The 27,040-nt window shown below is 34.7% G+C and overlaps 1 protein-coding gene across 1 annotated transcript in view; it reads left to right on the top strand.

The window, feature by feature from the left end:
* The window catches only part of LOC131853039 (protein furry), a 161,028-nt gene that overhangs the window by 9,256 nt on the left and 124,732 nt on the right, over positions 1-27,040 (top strand). Inside the window, exons 11-27 of the mRNA XM_059203831.1 lie at positions 294-915; positions 1,784-1,967; positions 2,261-2,466; positions 3,032-3,231; positions 3,576-3,649; positions 4,184-4,305; positions 5,096-5,183; positions 5,676-5,767; positions 7,245-7,376; positions 8,725-8,763; positions 10,227-10,394; positions 10,819-10,968; positions 11,428-11,591; positions 11,698-11,855; positions 12,287-12,397; positions 12,720-12,874; positions 25,798-25,958. Coding sequence (XP_059059814.1) covers positions 294-915; positions 1,784-1,967; positions 2,261-2,466; positions 3,032-3,231; positions 3,576-3,649; positions 4,184-4,305; positions 5,096-5,183; positions 5,676-5,767; positions 7,245-7,376; positions 8,725-8,763; positions 10,227-10,394; positions 10,819-10,968; positions 11,428-11,591; positions 11,698-11,855; positions 12,287-12,397; positions 12,720-12,874; positions 25,798-25,958 — 2,826 coding nt within the window. The remainder of the gene's footprint in view (positions 1-293; positions 916-1,783; positions 1,968-2,260; positions 2,467-3,031; positions 3,232-3,575; positions 3,650-4,183; positions 4,306-5,095; positions 5,184-5,675; positions 5,768-7,244; positions 7,377-8,724; positions 8,764-10,226; positions 10,395-10,818; positions 10,969-11,427; positions 11,592-11,697; positions 11,856-12,286; positions 12,398-12,719; positions 12,875-25,797; positions 25,959-27,040) is intronic.

Raw genomic sequence — 27,040 nt, 5'->3', positions numbered from 1 at the left:
TAGTAATCAAGTTTATGGCCCATCTGATGCTAAACTGTTACTAGAGCCTATTGACGCCAGAAACACTGGAGGTGTCAAGTCCGCGTTACCGACTCTTAAGAAACATTCTTTAAAAACTCTATGCCATAGTCCTTCGCTATTGATTCCTCATACGATACAAAGATTTTGTATTCATAATCTTTGTATGAGCATGGTATGTATGTAATATTTATCTGCAAAGCTTGGAACTAGACGACACCGTAAGAATTGTTCTGGGTTATTATTATTAATAATATTATTATATGCATCAACAGAATCATTATATCGCCTGCTGTGGGTATACATGATAAGGATTAAATGTGAGAGCAACTCGGCGACGCAGTCCCGCCTCCAGAGCATCGTCAACTCACTCTTCCCTAAAGGATCAAAGGGTGTCGTACCCCGAGACACACCCCTTAACATCTTCGTTAAAATCATACAATTCATAGCACAAGAGAGGCTCGACTTCGCAATGAGAGAAATAGTTTATGACCTACTTATGGTTGGGCGACAGATTAAAATAATTCTCACTCCTGAACGGATGTCTATAGGCTTACGAGCGTTCCTCGTAGTCGCTGATAGTCTGCAGCAGAAAGAAGGTGAACCACCAATGCCCAGGACGGCTGGTACTTTGCCCTCCGGGAATACGCTAAGGGTCAAGAAGACGTTTCTAAACAAAATGCTGACAGATGAAACGGCTAGGTCAATCGGAATGAGCGCATACTTTCCATACGTGAGGCGTGTTTTAGTGGAAATTCTACGAGCATTAGACGCACATTACGGCCGGCCCCTGATGCTGACCAACACTCAGAATGTTACCAAAGAACAAGAAATCAATACCGGGGAACGAAAACCCCGAATCGATTTGTTCCGCACATGCGTAGCAGCTATACCGAGGCAAGTGCGCCATCTTTGTAACGACTTATACCTCATAAAGAGACTTGACTGACTGACGAGTATAACCAAACCTAGAATATAAATATAAATAAATATGACTATTGAAAAGTGCTTAAATTTATTCTAGAAATGTATGCTACAAATATTGTACCCATATATAGAGTTGTATTAAGACAGGATTTCCTAAAAATGACAGACAAAAACTTACGCACGAGGAAAGCCGTGGTAAGCAGCTAGAAGTTAATAAGATCCAAAATCAGTATCATACCAATTTCACTCCAATGCAAATAGTAATAAAATCATTTATTCAGTTATCATAGTTCTTTTATGTTACATTTAGATTATTTATCTATTGTTTGCTAACAAGCATAAACCTCCGTCTTGTCTCCAATTGTCTCAAATTATTAGCAACTGCAATGATATCACCTTATCTATCATGATCTGTCCATCTTCTATATAGTATTTTTTTATCCATCTAACTTCATCTTCAATTCTGCTTTTCAATTTCATACCTTTGACTCCAATTCCAAATAATAATTAATAAGTAATAAATTCCATATTTACAACCGCGATGGTCTAGCAGTTTAGCACACTTCTTTACTTTCTACTGCACGCTACAAACATTTGTATTCATAATTATGATCGTTTGTATCGGTTTGTACTAAGTATATAAAAATATTAAAGTATCTATGTAATTGTATCAGTTGTCTAGTTCGCATAACACAATCTCTACATAACTTGGGACTAGATGGTATTGTGTGAATTGTCCTAAGATATAAAAAGAAATCCTGCTTTCCTATAAGTTTAGTCTAGATGAGTTATTTTGGTATTTATTTCAATCAACATTGTTCTGATATTCCACTAACAGACTTATACCGGAGGGTATGAGCTCCGGCGAGTTGGTAGACCTACTATGTCGTCTCACGGTGCACATGGACGAGGAGCTACGAGGACTCTCATTCCAAAGCCTCCAGACCCTCATTGTGGACTTCCCCGAATGGAGACAGGACGTTCTGGCCGGTTTCACACAGTTCTTAGCGAAAGAAGTGCAGGTAACAAAATTATACATATATAGTTGTGACTCGGCAAACTTTGTATTACTATAAAATAATATTGCTTAAAAAAATTGGTTCTGAGGATATACGGGTGTTAGAAATTTAGGGTTGTATATATTTTTAAGCCAAATCAGTTTATTTCATTTTTTATGAATAATTTAAATAGAAATTGCCTTCTGTACGCCTTCTCTATATAAATAAGAAGTGTACAATTTTCATAAAACGGGTACAAACTTTTCGCTTCACATATTGACATATAAGTATTTAAGAGAGTATACCTGCTTCCTCAGGACACATCGCCTCAACTAGTTGAAAATGGTTTGCGAATGCTGCTCCAACTGTTGACGAGTTGGCGGAATGGTGAGCCGACTACCAATGGTGCACCGACAAAGTCCGAGCCTCTGGCGACTGTCATCCGAGGGGCGGAGGCCCTGGGTCTGGTCATGCTGTGCCAATCCAAGTCGTATCCGAGGCGGCTAGCTGTCCATATATTACGGTAGGTTATGTCCATCTATTGTACATGTTAATTATTATAGTAATAGAAATATTCAGAGGGGAAGGAGATCGTTAGTAATGTGGACCAATGAAGGCATAGCTAGCAATGTACCATATCAGGTTGACCTTCATGAGGTTCCTCGGATACTATCATGATAAATAGTGAAACTGGCACAATAGGCTGCCTGACCTGACCAGTTATTCATTTTATCATCCTCCACTGGTGCGTCAACTGATGGGTGCACCATTACATTATCATCCATTAAAAAAGAGTAGGCTATAAATAACACAAATTTACACAGAATTATACAAAAATAATTCTGAAGGACACTTTAAAAAAGTAACATGCAAGTTCTTTCTCATTCGTTTTGTTGATGAGTCAGCGTTTCAAATGTGTGGTAGATTTACAAAAATATAACTATTAAAATTTTTTACATACTTAAAATATAAAAAAAAAATGAATTTAGATATTTGAATATAGATTATTTCTATTTCTCCCACTCAGTATAAATTAATTAATTTAATTAAAATGAATCCAGAAGTTTAAATAGTTTATTCTTGGTCAGGGAATGCAAGTACCTGCTAGAGAAACTGCAACTATCTCGGGACGAGCCAGCCCTGATAGACGCAGCGGACATACACGTGCCCCACTTTGCGGAGAAGTGCCTGCCCCTACTGCCTCCCGCTGAGAAGCAGGCAATCCTGGCTGCTGGCCTGCTCGATCTCGTGTGGGTAGCGGAACGGAGTCACGCCGTATGGACAGCAGGTATACATTATTGGAATTTATTAAATTTATGAATGACCAAAAAAAGATGTATAGATTGTGTGAAATATGATATGTATAAAAGGAGAGTAAGCTCAGATATGACGGCCGATAAGTATCAGTGGAAGACGACGTATATACATGGACGCTCATGCAAAGCCGAGACGATAACTAATTAATAGATATGCTGGGTAAAAAAAATACAATGAGTATTTTTTTAGAACAATACAAATAAGTTATCAAAAAATAGGACAATTGAGTTTGACTACTAGTTATAATGCCATGTTATTTTAGGTTTTGTACTCTAAACAAATGTTTATAAACCCTTTTAAACACAATATTTGTAGGTCATCAACATGACGACAGCTCAACGAAGAATAGTTGGAGTGGTAGCGCGTCCAATGGTGCAGATCCTTGGGAGGTCAGTACAATGTTATGTCTAAATTCAATGAACAGTTTTATTTGTGTTACAATTTACATATCATGTGGAAGTAAGCCCAATAAGAAAATAATTTGATGATCTAATCCCAAGTTAAGCAGAGCAAGTGTTATGGTACCACACAACTGATATAAATACGTCAATACATGCTTTCGTATACATAGAACCCAACACCCAGACCAATACAAACAATCATATTCATGAATACATATGTTAGTAGCATGTGAAAAATCGAACGACCGACGCCGTCTATATATGACCGCCGTTATGTATATATATATGTATATGCTATAGTTGACACTTTTAAATGTGGGCTGCCGTCTGATTGCTAATTCATATATATATTTAATATATGAAATAGCAATCAGATATAGAATTGCAAAAGAACAGAGATTTATGGTGCTGTTTGGTATGATCAGGACGGCAATTGCCTATTTGGACTGATCTGATTACTTAGAGATAGTTATGTTAAATAACAGTAGACATATTGACATATGTAATTTTTTATATATGTAGGTTGTACTGTTCGGTTTGCTGGAGCGGAGTAGGGTGCCAGCAAAATGTCCGGCAACAATCTTGCAAGCGTGGCCGATACTCCACGCCAGGATACATGCACTGTTCACCATCATCGAACCGGCGTAAGTACATCATCATTAATTCATTTCAATTACACGACACGTTCTATAACGCGCGATCAAACCGCTTGCGATTCGGTGTGGGATAGTCAGTGTTCGCAATCATGAGTGATTACATTTAAATATTTTTGTGTTCTCTCTTTCGCATGTGTTTGCGCAAATATTGGATGCCATTTCACTATTACAATTTTATTTTTTATTACACAAATTTTGGAGATGGAGACACAGATGGACCACATAATTATAGAGTTATTGATAATTCCAAAGACATCTTTAAGAATTATATGCTGTTGCTCCATAACCAGATGTTCGCCATTTTGTAATGACAATTAATTGTTACGTTAAAGCAGCGTTAGTGGTCTCGGATAATACAGATTCAGAGGAGTTCCCTCCCGCGTACATTTATATTGTGGAATGAACTAACTGCCGAGGTTTTCTCTAGAGATTACAGCGTGGGGTTTTTCATGATGGGTATGTTAATGTTTGTTAAAGGTCGGTAACACGCATGTCAACTTTCTGAGGTTTCAAGCGGACATGCCTATGTACGCTTGAAACCTCAGAAAGTTGACATGCTCAGGCCAGATGGGCTTGAGCATGTCAACTTTCTGAGCCTTACGGTAATTTACCATCAAATGGGCCGTATGCTTGCTACCTTCGTGGTATAAAAAAATCCTCAATTAGTTAATAACATATAAGTTTCGGAACGGGAGTAAAATCTAAAATATCAATAATAACATCTCATCATAAATATATAACAGTGGAAACAATTGTAGTTAATTGGGCATTGTTACAGGCCCGTTAATGATAATCGTGCATCGTTACTTTCGCGGAGTCCGGCGTTGCCACGGAAACCAGAAAAGGAACGAGATGGCTATATGCAGGTATATAATATAAATGTATATTTTTTTTAAGTACCATTCCCACAGAACTTTATAGTCCCAAGCTAAGCAGAGTTTGTGATGTGGGTTCTAGACAACTGATATAGACACAGAGATACATATTATTTATAAATAATCCTGTTGGCATTTATAAATAATATGTATCTCTGTGTCTAAATCAGTTACGTACGTACATAAAAAACACCCACACTGATACAAACAATCATACTTCTGAATACAAGTGTTTGTATCGTGTATCATTTGTATCGTAACACAAGTGTATGTTTCTATTCTATTCTATTCTATCCTATCCTGCGAGGAATTGAACCCGCAACTGTCGAAAGTAAGACGGTGAGCTAAACTATTAAACCGCCGTAGCCTTCAAGTATATATAAGTGATGAATAGTTTTAGTTTTTATGATAAAGCCATTATATAATTGGAATGACAAACAATGTGCAGCCCCTGTAATGGTAAATTTGTTGTGTGTACACCAGGTGTGGAAGTACTACATGACAATGGCATACTTGGTGGTCCCCGCGGTGCCTAATCCAGTGATTCGGTGCGCAAGTCCCGATCTCAGCCTCAGGTAACGACTACACTTAAACTTTTCCCCTCACTGCAACAACTACACACCGCCACCACTTACTACACGAATGCCTAAACGATGGATATAAAAAATAAGTCTTATATCGAGTTAAACATATAAATGCAATAACAAAGCATTTTGAACCTAGAAGCAGTCAGAAAAACTCAAAATCTTTCACTTATAATTATGAAAATTAATTAATAATCGTATTTAGTATTGTAATTAACTAAATTAACGCATAATTAGCAATAAACTATATAAAAGTAATAAGGAAGGAGAAAAAGAAATTTACTTTGTTGAACACAGCAACAAAAGATTTACAGTGTCAGAGATTATAACTAGGAGGATACAATGAAAAAGCCATGTAAAAATTTCTTATGGACCGACAACGCGCACGTTATTTCCCAGATATTTTAACTATCCATTGACTATGTTATTATTTGATCTGTGTTTATTTGCCACCATCAGATCATAGTATTTATGCAGTATGCATTTCACTGATTTAATTAATAATTAACAGATATAGGCAATTTGAAATTATAATGTTTATCCATCGTTCAGGGTCCAGAGACAACAACCATACTTTATACAATAAAATCTGTACAAGTTGTATCTGATGCGAACGTGTCTATTGCACTTATGCTTTGTTCATCTCTTCCTTACTCAAGAGAATAAAAGCACTAACCGAAACCACGTTCGCTTCAGAGGCCGCGTGTCACGAAGTAGCAGTCCTTTCATTCGTTACAATTATTTTAATTGGCAGTAACTTGATATCGATGTGTCATTGACTGGATGTGCTGACCAGTAGAGACTTTTGATTTGCTAAATCTCTGTCACGTGTTTAAATTTATCATCGTACTTTTGAATACAGTTTGCGTGTGTCTCCCACGGTCTTTTAGTGTCATAGATTAGAGCGTCTAGTACTTAGAGGTGTCTCCGTGATTCGATGCATGAGACGCCTGCATTTAGTGCTGAAATGTTAAATTATAACCTTGTGTACCTTCTGGTCACACTACAGTGTACTCTGCTTTTTCACATCAAAAGAAACTTATCAGAGACATACAATTAAAAGTTATAAGGAATAAAATCGCATCGTTTAATTAAAACTACATTTCAATTAATACATTATACACACCTACACAAGACATCATTGTAACGACACATTGAAAAAAACTTTATATCTCGCCACGTATATTATATTAAGGAAATTATGGCGTCTCCTACCGCCGGACGTAAAGAGGTACGGTATCGTCAAGGGCACTACATATATGCAAGTGTCGGCTTGAGCACAAACGAATCTGGAAGGTCGTACACAAATAACACGGACAAGATCTTACCACTCCAAGGACACAGTGACATACACCGAATTGTTTGTATTTATCGTGTTACTATACAACGGTTAAACTTACCAGAATGAGCTCCGGGTGAAAAGTTTTCACTCTGTATATGTAATTCTCTGTGGTAACACTCTGTCCAGTAACACTGAGGCGGAAGGTTGGTTCGGGCAGGCTGCTCTCAGTTCTTCGAGCGAGAGCCTCAACGCGCCCGGCGGTTTCTTCACGCTGCCCTTGAGCTATGCGCGCGCACACAGACAACACAAACGGACGAGGTGGCCAATTGTCGCTCGCTATGTGCACGTCGCATTCGATCTCTGATCATCATAGGTGTTGCCGATTCCATCTCTGTTTTAATTCTGTAACCATTATTTAGTTATTTAATTTCTAGAGAGAGGACGGGTGGAATCGGCATCGGGTCATTGCATTATTGTATGAATGTGTACAGTGGCCTCTTACTCATCGGAGAGGACGCCAGCGACGAAGGTCACTGTACGTACGTGCATTGCTCATAGCCACACATACGTTCCGTGCACAGCTAGCGCACACGCGATGTCGACCGAGTACAAAGTTGACCGTCAAATTTGTTGCATTCGGCCGGTGTTGAGTGACGTCATTCCATTAAAGGTTGTGTTGTCTCTAGTTTCTGTCACAATCCACATTCGTGTTACGTCACAGGGTCAGATGCCATCACGTAACTGTCCACTCATGGTATGGATTTAACATAAAAGCGATAATTATATGTTTTGTGTTTGTATATGACGATAGTGAGCTTTGTCTAATAACGATTATGATACAAAATGTAGTGTAGATGTGAGTTATTACGAGAGACGCCTGTGTATGTTGCTTGTCTAGTACTCTTTGTGATGATTACGACCGTGTCTCCGCGTTAGTGAACAACATCCTTGATTAACAATAATTTTATTATTCATTAAAAAATAAATAATAATAAAAGTTTCTAAATGGCTTCATAGACAATTACAGTATTCAATTACAGGATTGGCTAACTTCCAACTTTATTTGTAGTAAATATTACGTTACAATGTAAAGTGTTGAATAAATAGACCGGTTTCGGCCTCATATAGTATGTAATCTGTTTGTTATAGAATTTCAGTTATATTCTGAATTCATTTGCTGTATGACCTATAAACAGGAATGATCTTATATAGCGTCGATAATCACTATTGCGACTTTCAAACTCAATAGGTAGGAAATACGGAATCCCATGCGAAGTACTCTAGTTTAGTATTAACATCAAATAAAATTATATATCTATCTACGTAAGTTTGTAAATTTGCGGATAAAATCAAAACAAACATATTTACATAAACGCTCTTACCACTTTCTTATTACTATGATTACACGTGCAATTAAACCCTATTAATAACGTACAACCTTGTAAATATTTCCAATGGCGGCCGAGCTGAAGTATACCTTAATTCATAAAATTAGTTCGCACATAGTTATCTTTTGCAAATTTAGCTATAATTACATTAATTTGTGTATAACGTCATATGAATGAATGTACAGACATTCTCAGTTAGTGTATACTTAGCTGGACCGCCACAAACTCGTACTTATGTCGTTGCTTACACGTCACACGTTTTGTTTCTGCCTGGACAGTGCGCTCTTCCTCTCGGCGTGTCCGGAGACACTGTGGGGGTAACGAACATGCGTTTCTAACGTATACATCGTACTGTGTGCTAATTGATGTTGATGTGACTGATAGGACACAAGTAGATGTGGCGTGGTTTTTTTGGCACGCAGTTCACGCTCGTTACGTCTCATACCTTAAGATTCCGCTGCTGGTTTGTGCAGGTATCAGATTTTTTAAATGAAACTAATTGCAATTAAAATTGAATGAGAAAAAGAATATAGCGCATACCTGCCTACTCGTAAGTTTGATTTATTAGACTGATATTAGAACTTCTATATTTTTGTACTGCAGTCTCCAAATTAGAAATTTTTGTGTAATGATAGAGAGTAAGAGGTAACCATTGCCTTTTTTATAAACTTCATATGTCGAATTAGTTTTATACCTATATACCCTCAAAAAATCTTAGTAAAAATAAATTTCATGACTGTTAACAGCTATGATTGTTGACTTTTATACCTTGTTATATTTGTTTCTAAGCAGTAAAGCCCTATAATATGATATTTCCATTATTCTTTCAATTAGTTCAAGTATCTTTTAGTGTGTATTATCTGCAGCAATCAGCACTGGGCTCTTGTACTAATAGGAGATATCGGTAGAATTCATAACGCATGTTTATTAAAACATATATAGCTTTGTTATGCCGGAATAGTGGTAGTTTCTAGCCTAGGGAATAATTGGTAAATAATTAATATCGTCATATTATGTGCTTTTTCATTATTATACGGATATGTAGGATATAGAGTGCAGTCAATGTACGTCATATTCATTCATCGGTATAAAATATAACATTACTATGTATATACAACGGAAAAACATGTACACTAGTGTTTTACTTTATGTTAATCATTCTTTTGTTTGTTATTAGTTCGACATTTTTGTTATGACAATGCAAGCTTGTTAGCGACACTTTATGTTTTATGTTTGTCTTTAACAGGATGTTTCGTCACACAACAGGTTCTGCGTTTTATATATATTATAAGCCTTGTAGAAACAATTTTTGTTCCATTTTTTATTCACAGTGACTAGTTTTTGTTATATTCATTTTGCTGGAGGCTACAATGTGTTTATTCATAAGTACAACATGAATATATGCTTGTTACAATTTTTTTATTAGAACAGTTTTTAATAATTAATCAGTCTTCTAGTGTAATGTTAAAGTGGATTTATTTATGCTAACAAACTCCGGCTCCTCCTTAAAGCTGGTAGCAAATCAATTTGATATTAATATAAAAAGTAACTTCTCGGGACTGACTGTCTAAAAAAAATCTCAGTTCCAAGAACCAGCCCTAAAACTTCAAAAGTTCAGGGTAGGTATCCACTTAGAAAAAAATCTTGAAATGAATCATAACAAGCCCTCGCGTGTTCTAATGCTAGTACATATAAAAGCATTTGTAAATAACTTTGTAGAATACTAATAAACTGCGTGCAAGCCATTGGCATGTTATAATCTGTCCCTGTGTACATGCAGCTCGTCACCGGACTCGCTGAGCGAGCGAAGTGGCGGTGAGGCCCGTAGTGCACAAGCGTCGCCGGGCTCGTTACACAAGCTTGCAGTGCCGCTGGCGAGATGCGAGGTGCCCGAGGTACGGGATGCAGCAGTGGCCGCCTGCGGGAACATCAACCCCGATGCGCTCAAGTAAGCATTTAGTACGCCTGTGTCGTCATATGACATTCGTGGAACTCATACTTCTTTGCCATTTCAATGAACTAAGGGAACATGCCCCATGTAATTAGAATTTCATTTTTCACTTTCAATCAAAACTGTTTGTCGGCTGACAATATATTGAACCAAACTTGCCATAATTGACATGTCTAGCCCACGTCTAGTGTTACATTCTCTACTGTGCCAACAATATAATTTCTGGTATGGACACAGTTCTCATAAAATAAAGTTAAATACATAAATAGTGCGAAAATAACTGATCCAATGAACTCTGGGAATTTGAATGTAGGGTCATTGTGATTTGATTGTGGTCATGTAAGTATTAACCTTGTAACGAATGATGAGGAATCCTCGAAAGATATAAAGTTAATAACGATACGTCCATCAATTCCACCAGGGACCTGATGGAAGAGCTGGTGCCACTGCTGCGGGAAGCGGTAGACCGCAAACAGGAGAACATGCGACGCCGGAGGCGACGGGATGCCCTCCGGCTACATCTGAACAAAATGCTGCTCCTCATCGCACAGAGAAAGACCTTCGCTAATAGGTAACAAGATATCTGACATAGCAAGCATTTATTAACCTACAAAAGTAATATAGATTAAACTTTACTGTTTTAATTTTAGAGTCGAATTCTCACAATTTTATAATTCTAGAGTTAATGCTGTTTATTATGATCAATTTTTAGTGTTAACTGCCATAACTACATCGGTACTCGTGGACAATCCAATTATTGACAAAAAAATGGCTGTTTTGCATTTTCATTTCTTCTTTTAGAAGAATTGAATTGATTGTTTTGGGGATTGTTGTCCCCGGAGTTAATGCCGGGGGTTTGCCCCGAGACCCCAACCATCAGTCGCCTAGGGTGGTGCGGGTTACTTTAAAATGCTTGTAACGAAATTATTTAAACTACTGTTTTGCAACGGTATCGTAATTTACACGATTAAGTCAATTTAGCCTCCGAGATTAAAAATCAGCCTATAGTAATGACCATATATTGTTGCAGTACGTTCACGTTGGAGAGTGGTAGCTTGCATCCATCCCTGACGGAGTACTTGGACGGCGCGCGGCAGTGCCTCGAAGTGGAGGCTGAGAAGGACGCGCCAGCAGCCCGGGAACAGAGGCTCACATTCGCAGACTTCGTCACTGAACTCATCAAAAGCTTCCCGTGTAAGTTTCACTTGATATGTAACCGTTAGACCACCGAGACCGTCAGTAACCAATATATTTTTAAATGTAAATTTGTGGCTTCATTGAGTTGTATAATTATGTTTAGTGGAAATGTATGGCTCGCTGATGAAGAAGGAGCTGTGCCGCAGCCTGTTCTCGTTGTTCAGCGGATGGTGTGGTCCGCTGGCCAGGTACCTCGGTAACCTGGTGCCGCAGACGGCATCACACGAGATCGACGACAGGCTCAACTTGTCGGCACTCAAGGTATTCACTAATCTCAATATCGGTTTGAAATAGAAAGTATCGTTTTTAGTATAGACCCTTGATACCGACATAGGACTTTCCTATCCTTTTCCTTATCAAGGACACGTGTTCAGTACTTAACTGGATGGTATAAGAACGAATTCGAAATAATGTTTATTAAAAAAAATCATTTTTATTTTTTTTTATTTTTAGAGACTTTTATTTAAACTATAAGTACATGCCAGTCTAATAACACTAATAATTATATCACTTCAATAGTGAGTAAATTGCCTTTAAAGCACTCTTATTACCTTGATTTTCAACGCAGCATACAAAAAAATGTATCTAAGTTTATCTATCAGTCGTCTAGTACTCGTAACGAAAGTTCTGCTTAGCTTGGACCTAGTAAATGAATGTTATTATTATTACAATTGTGTTTGTGTTTACCATAGGCGATGAGTGCTTTGGTGTGCTGCGGTCCCTGCTTCGCACCGACTGCCCTCGCTGAGGACGGCCCACTGTACCCGTGGCTCAGTGAAATGCTCTCTTCTACTAATGACAAGGTAATAATATATCCTAGAGTATATAATATGGTAATGTGTGTGAAGAGTGGTTGAGGAGCCTCCACAGACGTCTTTATGACAGACTCGACCCAATAGCTGCATTTGCATACGCTCTTTCACGTGCGAATCCTCTTTCATGCAGGTAAGAATGTGCATGTTAATGTAGACAAAGAAAACGAGGAAGATTGCACGTATCGAAAGCTAGCGCATCTCCACGTCCTTCAATCGTATCTCCTTTAGTGTCTTTTTGTAATAATTAATTGTCATTGCCACTACATATAATTAGATTCAATTGGATTTGACATCGCAATGTTTCCGCTAGATATACGAGCTCGCCCGGGAGACAATCGTGCTGTTACTGGAATGTAACCCCGACATCGGGCCGCTACTTGATTGGACAGTTGACAAATGCTTCACTGGACCACCACGAGTTGCAGACGGCTGCTTCATAGCGCTCGCCACCATATTCAGTGCAAGGTTAGTGTTAATGGAGCTATAGAAAAGCCACAACTCAACAACACACATACACAGTATAGTGACGAGGTGAACGTGAAGGGAGGAAGGGGCCTCGGAGTGAACTCCTTTGCCCCGGCATATGTTCCTAACTAAGTTGAGAACTTCGTCTAGGCAGGTTAATAACTTAAAACTAGAGATACAAGATATCTCTAAGTATGTTCTGTTTTTTTTTTATGACAATTTGTAATAATGTACAATCAACCAGCTACAGCGGGATAGGGATACCTGTGAGACCGATTTGTTTAATCTTATTTTTTTGTATTTATCTCGGTAATAAAACAAACAAACTATAGATGGATATTACAATATAAAGTAAACACATTTTGCAATACGTAATTTGTAAATAGCAGAGTACATATATAAAAATGACTACAGTAAGTACAAATATATATAAATAATTATATATGACCTCTGTTCTCCTCAAAAATTGATGCCAGAAGTAGTAACTCACTGCATTGTTTGCACAGGGGACAAACCTTGTCAGCTTGTTTTCAGTTACTACTTAGACTTCATACAAAAGCGCTCATAATAATATCGCCGCTAGTACGAGTGTTATTATTATAATGGTTATTAATTATAATAACGTATATAATGTAAATAAATAATAATGAAATAATATAGTTTAAAAAGGCTGGGTATAAAATCATTGTGGACGAAAATATAGGCTGTATTTTCTACTGTGGCGACTGTGTCTTTTATTTTTAGGGTAGAATTGTAACTTCATGTATAATATTATTAAACTCGGTTCAACGTGCTAATTGTATAATGGTAACGAAGTGATAACAGATTTACCCATTAATAATATTAGCATGTACAAGTAGTCATTGTCATTATTTCCTTATTAGAGAAATTGGCTAAAAATTTATTTTATTTGCTGAAAAACACAGTACAAGGATGGAATTTTATATATAAGTTCACGTGGTTTGCCATAAAAATTGTAGGCATTGATTTAAATTACATACAAATAATCCACTAAAAATAGTACACTAGGATCTTTCCAGTCTATGATTATATGAAGCGTATATTATTATTAAGAAAAACTTTTAGATTAAGAATTCCTTCATGTAAATTTCTTTTATTAATATTTTTTTATTTATCTTGAATTAGAAATAACACCCTCTATGAGATACTTGCAGAACCACGTGTCAAATAAAGGCTGTTAAAGAAAAGTAGTGTCAATACATGTGATAGATTTAGCAATAACAGCGCCATCTGTCCGCGCTGTTGTCGTATTAAATCCACTTGTTACTGCTTCAATACTACCGTAATATAAGTTCTACAGAGCTACAGATGGAGTAACCAATCTTTTGATGGTGATTCTTCAAATACCTAATATACTAAGGGCTCATCCCGGCTTCACACCGGTAGACATAAATTTTTATAGCCTGAGTTACTAAAAGAAAATGGAGTATTCTAATAGTGAAATAAGTTTTAAAATCGGTCCCGTAGTTTTTGACTTTATTCGTTACAAACGTACCTACATACAAATTTGCTTCTTTACGTGGTAGTTAAGAGAGCTGCATTCCATTCCCCAGATGTTTATTATTCTAACTAGACCAAAACGTCGATAGTTCGTCAAATCTGGTCGACTCAATTTATATTTTTTACTGATTATCTGGTGATGGAAACACCGGTAAGAAATCGTTAAGTTAATAATAGAGATTGCCACAAATATGTCCTTGTTACACATTACACATAGTAAGCAAAATGTGAGCTTGTCAGGTGTTGCCTTTGGCTTCATCGGCATTTGACAATGCGTCGTGCTGCACCATCCGATGTTTTTTTAATGGATGATAATGGTATGGTTCACCCGCCTGCGCTACCGGTTTACGCTGGCGGGACACCAGTGGAGAATGATAGAATGAGCATGAGGTCAGGTCAGTTAGCCCACCGTGATAAATTAATCAGGAATTTATCACAATGGTTTCCAGGGGAAACCGCGTGGCGGTCAACCTAACATGGTACATTGCTAGCAATGGGGTCATCAGTCCACATTACTAACAATTCCCTTCCCTCGTCATCCGATGTTAGGTAACCAAATCTATTTTAAAAAAATTATCTATGTAATTATATCAGTAATCCCAAGCTCTACGTAGCTTGGCACTAGATGGGGCTAATGGGAATTGTCCTGATATATTATCATTATAATAATCCGTGAAGCAGAATGTTGTACCACTTTTTATGAAAATAGCGCGGACGGAGGAGTATGAAATTTCGCTCACATAATATATTATAGTTTATATAGAGAAACAAAAAAAAACTATTTAATTCTACTATGTATTTAAAAGAATGCATTGAAAATACATTAAATCGATAAAAAAAACATTACACATACTACCATGTATACACAAAAGAGTATATATATGCATGCTCTTTAGTTTATTGTCCGTGCACCGTGGGAACTGGCAGTCAGTTACTGTGATTATAGAAGTGTAGTCTTTGACAATAGAACCTTAATAATTTTTAAATTAAGTATAGTTGACCACTAGTCTTTATTGGAATTCATAGAATAATGTTAATGAGTAAGGATATGAAATCATAGGAATATTTTTCGAATGATCATAATAATGTAACAAACATGCGCCTATTTGCTGACGCATGCATTTTACGTGATGGTGCATATCACCTGTATCGATTAATCACTGTTCAATTAACATACAACCCGGCAGAGGTTTTATTTACCGAAACGTTTCAGCAGACAGGCATCACGGGGAAAGGGGGATAGATGAGGGGGGGGGGGGGAGGCTGTTTGATTTCTCACAAATGCATAATTTATTGTTCGGAAAATAGCCGCCCTATCATTAAATAAGTTATGACTTTCATTTTAAATATATATTTTATTTATTTTATCGGCAGAACTTGTAGTATTGAATTGTGAGCCGTACTACCTTATTTGTAATGACATATAAATTAATTAAGAAACTGTCGCAGATTTATGTAATCACTGAATCAAATAATTGATGGCCTCGATGGTCTAACGGTTTAGTACAACACCTTATTTCCGATGGTCGGAGCTTCCATTCCCATGAAGTAATCACTACGACTGATTTACTCTTATTTAGTTGCCTAACCAGTTGGTCGTATATTAAATATTTTTCTATTTGAGTATTAATTGAATTTCAACTTAAAATATAAAGTAACAAAAAAGCGCAACACGCAAGTTTCTTCCTCGTTCTTCTTGTGATGAGACAGCTTTCCGAATGGGCGGTAGATTAAAAAATGTGATGACTATTCAAAAGTGCTTCAATTTATAAGTTTTTGTAAGTTTATTTGAATGAAAAATCATTTATTTTCTATTCTATTTTATTCTATTAGCTTAAAAACGATGGTGCTGTGTGATATGTCATAAAAAATACCAATATTGCTCGTGTCACCTCTAGACTATCTAGGGTTGGGTATTTGTCGTTTTATAAATTTTATTTCAACAGAATATAGTATTTTAGTAACATTTTATAATGTAATAGAATATTTGCATATTTTCTATAGAAATAAATCGTATTGAATCTTTGGATGCAGAAATAAAACAGCATGTGGTCCTAGTCAAAGGGAACTCATTTCCTGCCTTCACGTGGGGAAATCGGTCCATGTAATTGCATGCCAATAAACTCCTCTACCGATTCAGTCGCAAACTTGAGCGCTCAAATACTTTACAGAACCTAGAGCACACCAAGTATTCGCTTATTTGTGTTTAAACTGGTTTGACTAGAATTTCAAATGTCTAAGGGATATGAAATTTGGAATGTTTCGCAATAGTTGACTACTTCGCCGTTCTATCTATACAATCTAGCCGTCGCCCAATGGTCGAAATTCGTCCATAATTAATTAAAATTATGGTTATGTTTCACGTTCAGTAACACTATAGACAAATAACAAAAATATTACTCTGTTCTCAATTTTACATATCCGTGTGAGTGTAATGTCTTTTTTATAAATTTAATAATGTATTTTTATACATAATTTAAAAAAATATGATTATTCTGCAAAACCTTCTCAATATAAACTCTTATAGTTTGCGCGAAATCTCATACTCTTCCGTCCGCTCAATTATTGCAAAAAAGGATACAACGATTTTGTTCCATGTATTAATTATAATGATAAATAAAATATGAGTGTGTCTATTTGTAAATTAAAATTGAAAGCTTTTCACTGAATATATATTAATCTTTAGTATTCTTTTAGTGCACGTATACGGTACTTACACCAAAAGAGTTTTTTTTTATTTTTTGTCTATCTGTATGTCTTTTTTGGTAATCTCTAAAACGGCTGGTCTTTCATTCGCAAATAGGTAATGTTATAAAGAAGCCACGTAGGCTAATGGCTAATTTATTTTAGATTTTATTTGTATAAATTAAGTGAATGTTTAATTTCACGCGGACGAATTCGCGAGCTAGTATTGTATAAGATTGGTTAGTTATTCGAATTGACGGTTATTCAAATTGTTTACACAGACCGTATTAGCATTGTGACTGAAGCAAAGACGGAACGGGGGAGACAAAGCATAGTTACATTACAAGCAGATTAATTAAAAAGTTGCAGTCGTGCCGTGTCAACATTTAAAGAGAATCACGGAGCGCAGTAAGTAGATAAAGTGACGCCGAGCGCCGACAAGAGCACTGCTCTCAAAATAATGTATATATGAATCATTAGTAATAATATCATGATCAAATCAAATCAAAATGTCTTTATCCATATATGTATAGGTATTCCAGACACATATAAAAGACATACTTTGGAATGTACATAATTTAAGTGAGCCAACCCTCCGATTAATTTTCCGTGCAATTCAAACGGAGATCGAAATTCAAAATTTTAAATCTAGAACATATCACATCGTCACTTTTGATGATTATTCATTACCTGCTTACCTGTACTGACGAAACCATTTGATTGGAGCATTTTCAAAGAAGGTGGGGCGAAACTACTGATGCGCTAATTAAACAGCATGCACAAATTATGGCACGAGTCCAACTCTGATCAGAAAGATGTAGTCAGAGTGACGAGCAAGGATAGTATTGTTATTAGCTACACAATCGCTAATTATATGAAGACATGATTAAATGCATCACAAGGAGCAAAATATTTATTGTATGTATCTGTTTAACAACTTTTTTCTATTAATTGTGATAGTTTTAGACGCAAATGCAAGTCCGCGTCAATAAAACAAAACATTTATTTGTATAAAACCGTGAATTTTTTTCATTATTAGAAGTCAACGTTAAGGCCGATGCCATCTCTATAAATCGTAATGTTAATTACTCTGTGGACATATTATACCATAGGTTTTTTTCACATTTTACACATTAATGGCTGAACTCATTAACGTGAATATGTAATCCACGATTTACCCACGAATTTTTATTCATTTCTCTTATATTCTGTCTTAATTTCATATTTTATTAATCATAGTCGCGAGGACTAAGTTGCTGCCGGAAAGTAGTATTTCAATTACAGAAATAATTCCCAACATTTAATTTATATATAATTAATATGATTTATATTATGAAATACATCTTTGTACTGCATAGATGCAATTAATTCTGCAATAAATTGCTAACTTTGTATCTCATTTGTAGAATACCACCTCAATTAGTTTGTCTGGCTTTTAAAATGATTTATTTTATAGGGATTTCATACAATAGGTAAAATGTCGGGACAAATATAAACAACGGGAGTGCAGAATATTTGTTTTCGATATATTTTTGACACTATTGTACATGTATGCTACGCTTTATAAGTTATGCATTTTTCAATTTACGCATTTTCTATCTACTCAGTAGGTACGTGATAACGGAGATGTGTGTTTTATCATTAAAGATTTGGAGTATTTAACAGTGGCAACCATTCGATGAAAATTTTCGGTGAGCTAGCAAAAAAATATAACTGTACTTACTGTACGTATTTGAAAAAAGGGGACAATTGATGCACACCGCCCCCTTTGTCGGGAGACGAGACACGGCAGTCTGATACCGGGAAATCCGATTAAATCAGTACAGTTAGCAACCCTTGCATCCACCCTTGTATTACTATAGCTGTAAGTATTGGTCATCGCGTCTATTACTGGATATTGATGATTTTAAAAGTTTTATTATAGTTTTTTTTTGTATTAGTTATGAGATCCCAGCGGTTTATTACTTTTGTTTATTTATTTATCTTAAATTAGGAATCGTAATATTACTTATATAAGAACTAGAAATCCCAGTAAACATTGTTTTGTCCTATACATTAATATCGCTATTAAAAATAGAGATTAATGGTGGAAACCTGAAAGGTTTAATAAAAAATAAAATGAAATAGTATATCAAAAATGCAAAGAAAGTTTTTTTTACGATAGGCCACCCTTACCACTTAGGGGTATAAAAATATGGTAAAAACCTAATTTGAGACATATTGTGTCTACATAAAAAAATCATTAAAATCAATTCAGTAGTTTAGGATTCACGGACAAACAACGTGACATGAATTTTTTATGTATTGGTTTATATTGCACATACCCCCAGCCTAGCTGTTCCAAAATAAATTTGTTGTTAATTTGTATTTTTGAGTGATTCTCTGGTAATAACGGTAACTAAGAACTAAATTAATTCGCTTAAGACACGTAGAATTCGAATATACTTAATAAGCATTTTCAAAGTTAACAATCCCTCTGTCTGCAGATATACAATTGCACTAATGAATATACATTATTAATTAGTAGATAATTTATTTAATAATATCTGAAATATTGATAAATTAATCTAACTTACATCTGAAATATTTAGTAAAAATGCAAAGTGTAATTCAAATCTGAGCTCAATTTATTTTTACAATACACTTAAAAGACAAGAAAGGTAATAAATAACAAGGCAACTAATGGATCTAGCTGTTTAATTAGCAGCTTTCCAGTCTTTTGAAAAATGACTACATTAGCAATGAATAAAATAATGATTTTAAATGTGGTCTGTCTTTATATTTGAACTTCAATTTTGTACCTTATTATAGTACTTAGTTGATTAAACGCAAAGCGACTTAAAGCTCGATCCCTCTTAAAAGTCGCTCTCGTTTCTCTGCTTAATCATATTAAATAAGTTTTCAATAGATACGACTATCATCTTTAAATATATAAAATGAATAACTGTTAAATTAGTCTTGCTAAAACTTAGAATATATTATATTTAATTATAGTGTAATGATAACGAAACAATATGGATATATTGTTTTGTTTTGTGCAATATAATTAAGGTATTGTGCAAATAAACGAATGAAAGGATAAGATTCGCTACATTGAATTACTTCTTAAATATTACTCTCTTTTGATTATTATATTTCATTATTTTTAATATATGGTATTCATGGTGAACATTTTTAGGTCACACGAAGTTCATCCATGTACGTTAATAGTAAAAAAATGATAGACAGAGTCATCTGTCTACATAATATAAGAAATATGCGCTTTCTAACGAGCTCAATATAATCCTCCTTACGTATTGAACCGAATTTTATATATAATGATAAAGAATTCATCTAATATAATAAATATAAAATTCGTGGGTGTCATACCTCATAACTGTCTCGCAAATTGTATACATAGATTGTTGATAGAGTAGATCGGATATCGAACTCTTTGATCCTCGAAATCTCTACAACAGTGGCATATAGTATTACTGAATTATACGTTAAAATATTTCCACAAGTAGGTATCTCAATTTTCCAGAGCGAGACTTTGTAAAAAAACCTCTGTCTGGCCAATTTCCGTCGAAACATGGCAGTAAAATGACAGGGTAGGTATTTACTGAGGCTTAATATAACAGCTTTGTCCACTGAGATTGCAACATGTGTGGCAGGTACCAAGGACACAATGTATTTGAAACGTATGTACATATATAGACAACACTACTCAATTAGTAGGGTAGTAAGATAAAGCAGAATATGTTTTTTATATTTTTTCTGAAATGAAACACACCGAAAGTCCTGAATAAAAGGTCACAAAGTCTGCTCTCTTCTTTCACTCTCTTTATTGAAATCAAATTAAAATTACCTAGTAGTTAACTTTGCATAATACGAATTTACCTGGCCTGCCAATGAGAACTTAGTTAATAACGAGACGGCGACCTAGTTCCATGTACTGAAAAGCCCAGCGTTTTGTGACTACGGAAGCGGCCAGCCACTACCTATTTGCAAGAGCTAAAAGCTCCCGTACATAACCTATGTAATATAAATATAAGGTATTAATATTAGCATAATACTGATTTAAGAAAATAGCGGTCATAAAATATCGCTTACTACACCGAGTTGTACAACAAAAAGGTCATATGTTAGAGTCTAGCCGACAACAAAGAGTATATTATATAAAATTATATTTTTTGTACCGCTCCGGGGCCGAAGCATCAATAACAAACCAAATTAATCCAAGAGACGGCAAGGTGAAGGGTTCGACACCAGCCCAGCATCGTTGATCTGAAATATACTCGCTAAATATGTGCATATCGAGAGCTGCGGTCGTCACGATTGAAATTTACGATCTGGCGTTACAGACATAAGGCATATTTTGATCTAGCATGTTGAAGAATTAATAAAATTCGTTATACCCTCTAATTAGACTTTGTTCGTTTGAACTTGTTACCGTCTGGCTAGCGTATACATTAGTACTAAGACTAACCCTAGGGCTAGAGTTTCATATGAGGGGAGACTCGTGCCCTGGAGTTCTGTTATTACCATAGAAGCAAAAGTTTAATATTATAAACCCATGTTTTACATTCTCCGCAGTTTACATTTGAGACAAATATTATAGAGGCCTAAGTTTGTTAGTACGAATGCATAAATAGATAAGTGTCTGTTATTGTATTACCAAACAAAAATTACTGGAAAAACTGAATGACGTATGAAATTTAGTACCTGCACAGAATATATACATATATATATATATATATATATATATATATATATATATATATATATATATATATATATATATATATATATATATATATATATATATACACAGTATATTTTCGCCGTATTAACACATGGTCATTTTTACTGTTTATGGGAAAATAAGGGTTTTGTGATTGTAAGCTCTTACACCCTGAGGATGGGAAGACCTCTTGACACATTGTGTTGTTATTACGCGTAACTAAATTTATTTTTGTTAAGTACGTCAGTTTTTAATACATGTTTGTAGAATCCCGTCGACTTTTATGTAGTTGGGGTCGGTGACAGTTGAAAAGAACAAACAGGAAACAAAATTGTTGTTAAAATAAATATCTTAAGTATTATAGTTTAATGTATTTGAAAAGAAACGATACAAATAGGCTATGTGCGTTTGTTATTTAATTAAACTCAAAATACTTACTTTCACGGTATTAAATTCGCGGTGTATACGCGAATTTTATCTATTCGGCAGCACTACACGCGTGCTATATGACCTATGAGCCTACATTACTTGCTGATAAAGTATATGTGTAAAGAAGAGAAGAAACAGTTTTCAAAATAAACACAAGTTAAAAAGAAATCAATAGGTGTCAATTGATGTCAAAACCATCGTTTATACTTTTTTCATTGATTTGCAGTACCTGACCTTTAGAGGATTTAGGTGTCTTTTTTAAGTCTCCAAAGAGTGCGATGAAATGTGGAGCATGTTATTCATAGACCTGTTTATTTATTACCAATATTGCCTTACGTTAATATTTAAAATATAACGTATGGGTAATTTTTAGGGCTCCATATAAAAAACGAACGAACGTAACTTGAGAAGGATTTTATTAACACACACATGGTCATATGATTAAAATTTTGCTTAAAATGTCACAAAGTAACATAAACATTGTTTAACAATACACAGGTATGCACAGATGTTACGACTTCGAAAGTATTGTCATTCTACAAAAAATGCATATTACTCTTATTATTCATCTTGTCTTATATATATATTTCAGTACGTAGGAGGAACTAACGGAACGAAAAATTAAGAATTTTAGGAAATTTAACGACTGTTTTAAATCGCGCCATTGACAGTTCGCGCACTCACTAAGACAAGAGAGAAGTTTTAAATAGTTTTAAGTACCTAACTGTTGCGCCAAGATCAAAAAGAAAAAAGCACATTTTCGAAATTTATATTAAATATATTGTAGGCCATATGGCGTAATGAAACACAAAATATATACATTTTTCCAATGTTCTTTCATTCCAAAATTTTAATCTGGGGCTGTTTGTTTATGTTATGAAATATTTAATTCATAAGATTTTAAGAATTCGAGTGAATTAATAGGTGATTGTTGAAATGACACGAATAATACTATCGAAAAACTTGCTTATTTTTGCGGCTATATGTTCTAGACTAGTAAATTAGACATCTATTGATGGCCTACAGAAGAGCCTCTAGCAATGAATAAACCAATTGCAGTGTTCCTGTCTGTCCTAGTATCATTACGCAAAACCTGAGCCCTTGGCAATATTATGCATTTGTTTGCGAAAGCCCACAGCTGAGTTGATTTCGCCCATTCTCCACAGCTCAATTTACATTTCAAATGGGACGTAGAATCTTTATACAAATACTACTATTCGATAGTGGTTGAATAAAGAATTTTTCTAAAATAAAATTGTTTTATGCCACAGAATTTTCTACTGCTGGATCAAATCAAATATTTGTCCATATTTTTCTATTACAGACACTATCGGCCTTATTACAAAAAGATAAACCTGGTTTAGCACTAGTAATAAACCATTCACCGATGTATTCCTTATTACAAAATGAAGTTTATCTCTAAATCGTGATTCGTCTATGGTCTAAAGTTAGACCTGCGATGCCCCTAGTTTAACAGTGGTCTAAATGCAAAAAGTCAAACTCCATTTTAAAAATTCTATTGTAAGTTGTAGTTTAAGGAAAAATATTTTAACTATAATTAAAAATATATTGACTAAAAATATTTAAAGCAAATTTTACGACAATAAAAATATATAAAAGACGTTATTTGTTATTTTTTCACTCATTTGACTTTGGATCGTTCGAATGATGACTATCATCATTCGAACGATCCAATAAAAATATCTCGCCGTTCCTTTTCTCCGTATAGGACTCCTACTTGTAATTTAAAACTGATTTTCAGCCTAATAGTACATTAATAAATATTATATATTAATGAAATAGTTATAATGAAGACAGAGATAAATAGAAATAAATTTATTTTTAGTTTATACATTTTTCTTTGAACTAATATTATTTTTGATCTTTTCAATTTTCTGGTAAAATGGAACGTAATTGTACGGTGACAGACATGAGTGACTGATTTCTGTATGGAATACATAATGAACGATTTAACTGTAGTATTAAGTAGTCCTCTGTTAGATCTGGATTCGTAATAATATTAGGTTTATTCCAAGTATTAACTTTAGGAATGGTTTAAACAACAACCATTTAGACCACGTTTCGTCCGAGTTTTAACAGATTTTTTGTAATAAGACCGTTTTTAAGTTTGGAATCTAGTTTGAGCCGAGAAGAACTGACAAGAAACTTTTGTTTTTGCTCTTTTCAAAATAAATTGTACATATTAGTAGTATTACATGTTCAAGTTTGAGATTTAGGGTGAATACAATTTTAGCCTGGTGGCTACAACTGTATTCGCCCTAAACATGCTAGAATACAATGGTGTATGCTATTAAATTAATATGATTAAATAAATACAATGCAATTCAAACAAATAACTTGAATAATTCAATATCTTAATATTTATAACTAGAGCCTTTTAATTATAAAATAAAACATGAATATTCTTATACAATTAATTGTTCGAATAATAACATAGTAGGTATATATACTAAAAACACAGTTGAATAGACAATCTCGTCCCCCTCGAATACGGTTGAAAAATACATATGTAAAAATGCAAACCGGACCGCGCAGCTGAGCTTTTCATGCTAATGCAATCAATGTATTCTTGCAAGCAGTTATAAAGTAATAATTCAATCACTTCGGGGGTCACTTGGTCGTCAAACTTCGCCGAGTTTTGTTGTGATGCACTGTGTATAAATTCGTTTAAATTGAGCTTATTTCTTAATTGTTATATATTTTGGTTAATTTTGGTATAGTTGTATAAGTTGTTTGTATCTAGTAGTGTATTTGAATTATAAAATTCTTGGTAGATACTACATATTTGAATTAAGTGGAGTGGAGTAATACATGAAGGAAATTGAATGTGAAATAACGGACTTATGCCAAGGACGGCATATGTTCCAGTAAATCATAGTAAAGATAGGAATCAGAATGTATGAATGGTCAAGGGTAAAGTTTGTACAGGCAAGTACCTACTTAATAATAATATTTGTATTTATGTATGTAGGTATTTTAATAAAATATGTATATTGTATGTGATGCGAAGTTCGCCGATTTGTCTTGTATATATTTATATTAAAATAATTTATTTCTCTGTAGAACTGTATCCGTTATCTAATCTGTTATCATTACCTGTGCAACTGTATTATGTAGGCTGGAGTAGATCTCTTTTAGGAATAAGTTCACCTTTGCTCATGTTACCTAAAATATTTTTTTTACATTTATATTTACAAGTTTCGGTAGATGAAATGTATTTTTGTGACGAAGCTTGTTAAAACTTCAAATTTCCATCACACATATAGTTGGTTTGTTTTAGTTTATTTAATGTAACTGCATTGGTAAACAAACTCCCGCCAAACCAGAGTATGTAGTGTAAACTTAGTCTATAAACTTGAACAGAACACGACAAAATAAATAGAAACCCACATGTCATCCTTCGTACGCCATAATTTCCCTGCCATATTTTTCAAACGGAGAGAAAGCTCGCATTGTTATTTTGCTCGACTTGTTTTTCTTTTTTATTTTCCGATGTAAGTAGAACATTGTAAAACAAGCGTGAACCGGCATTGTTTATTGGCAGGGAGTACCCGTGTGACCACTACACGGCGATCATCAATGTCACGCTCATGTGTACGGGGTGCCCACGTGCCCCCGTCCACGAGAGCGCGCTGCAACTGCTCCAACTCCTCGACAAACGGTTCTTTGGTACCGTGGGACCGCTGCCAACAGACGAGGACACCGGTAAGTCCAACATTAGAGGCAATGACGTGTTATATTCTTACTTAGATTACTGACGCTCATTTATAATTGAGAGAATTTACGAGCCCTTTAAGGACGTGTTTACAATCCGCCTCCTGAGTCCTAATGAACACCTGGGTAGACAAGCGGACGACGTTTCTTGCATATCTATTATCTTATTACGGATTTTGTTTTGTATTTATACTTATTAGCAATGACACACAAATTAAGCTAAAAATATATTTTCTAATTTTAGTTTAACAACTTCAATGAAAGTTTCGTCTGTCTGTCGAACAAAAGTAAATAAAACTTTCAATCAAATATTTAAATAATTTGAAAAGTATAATAGTTGTTTTTATTATTGTTTTTGAAAAATATAGTTAAAGAACAAAATCTGTTTCACGGCAGTTATGTTTATTCTATTTTTTTTTAATCTTATCCACTTGGTTGGTTAAATGGACCTCCAAGTAAATGGAATACCATATACCATTTGAAAATGATCTAGGTATTGTACAAATAGATCCAAAGGAAAATTATGTCTTTATATTAGTTATATTATAAAAGTAATTATTCTTAATGATTATATGTAGAAAAAATATTATTGAAAGAATATTTTAACTGCAATTTTAACTGAGTTGTAGTCATTCAGTTTTTAGTTTGTTCCATCGTCTGTAGCGTTTTGACTTTTGTTCGATCCGTGCAAGTGTACAATACAAACTGCACAATTTTTTTTTATTGGGTTTTTAATATTTATTTCATGTTTTAATTTTATTATTATAGTTGAATTATTGTTTATGATTATATTTTTATTAGATAATTTCAGTTAGGTAATTACGAAGTATTCACTGTATAGAAATCTCGTCCAAGTTTGTCATTATAATCAGTGGTCAGGATTTTTTTTATTATGTAGTATATTTGACGGCCTCAGTGGACTAGCGGTTTAGTATACTGCCTTACTTCCGATGACCGCTAATTCGATTCGTCGCACGGTACAAAAAATTTTATTCATGATCGTGACTGTTATTTATATCAATCTATACACAAGCTCTGCTTAGTTTGAGACTAGATGGCGCTGTACACAGGTG

Source organism: Achroia grisella, unplaced genomic scaffold (assembly GCF_030625045.1).
Source record: "Achroia grisella isolate CSIRO2021 unplaced genomic scaffold, CSIRO_AGI_Agris_v1 utg874, whole genome shotgun sequence".
NCBI lineage: Eukaryota > Metazoa > Arthropoda > Insecta > Lepidoptera > Pyralidae > Achroia > Achroia grisella.
The sequence above is the reverse complement of the archived record's forward strand: the minus strand, read 5'-3'. Positions and strand labels throughout refer to the sequence as shown.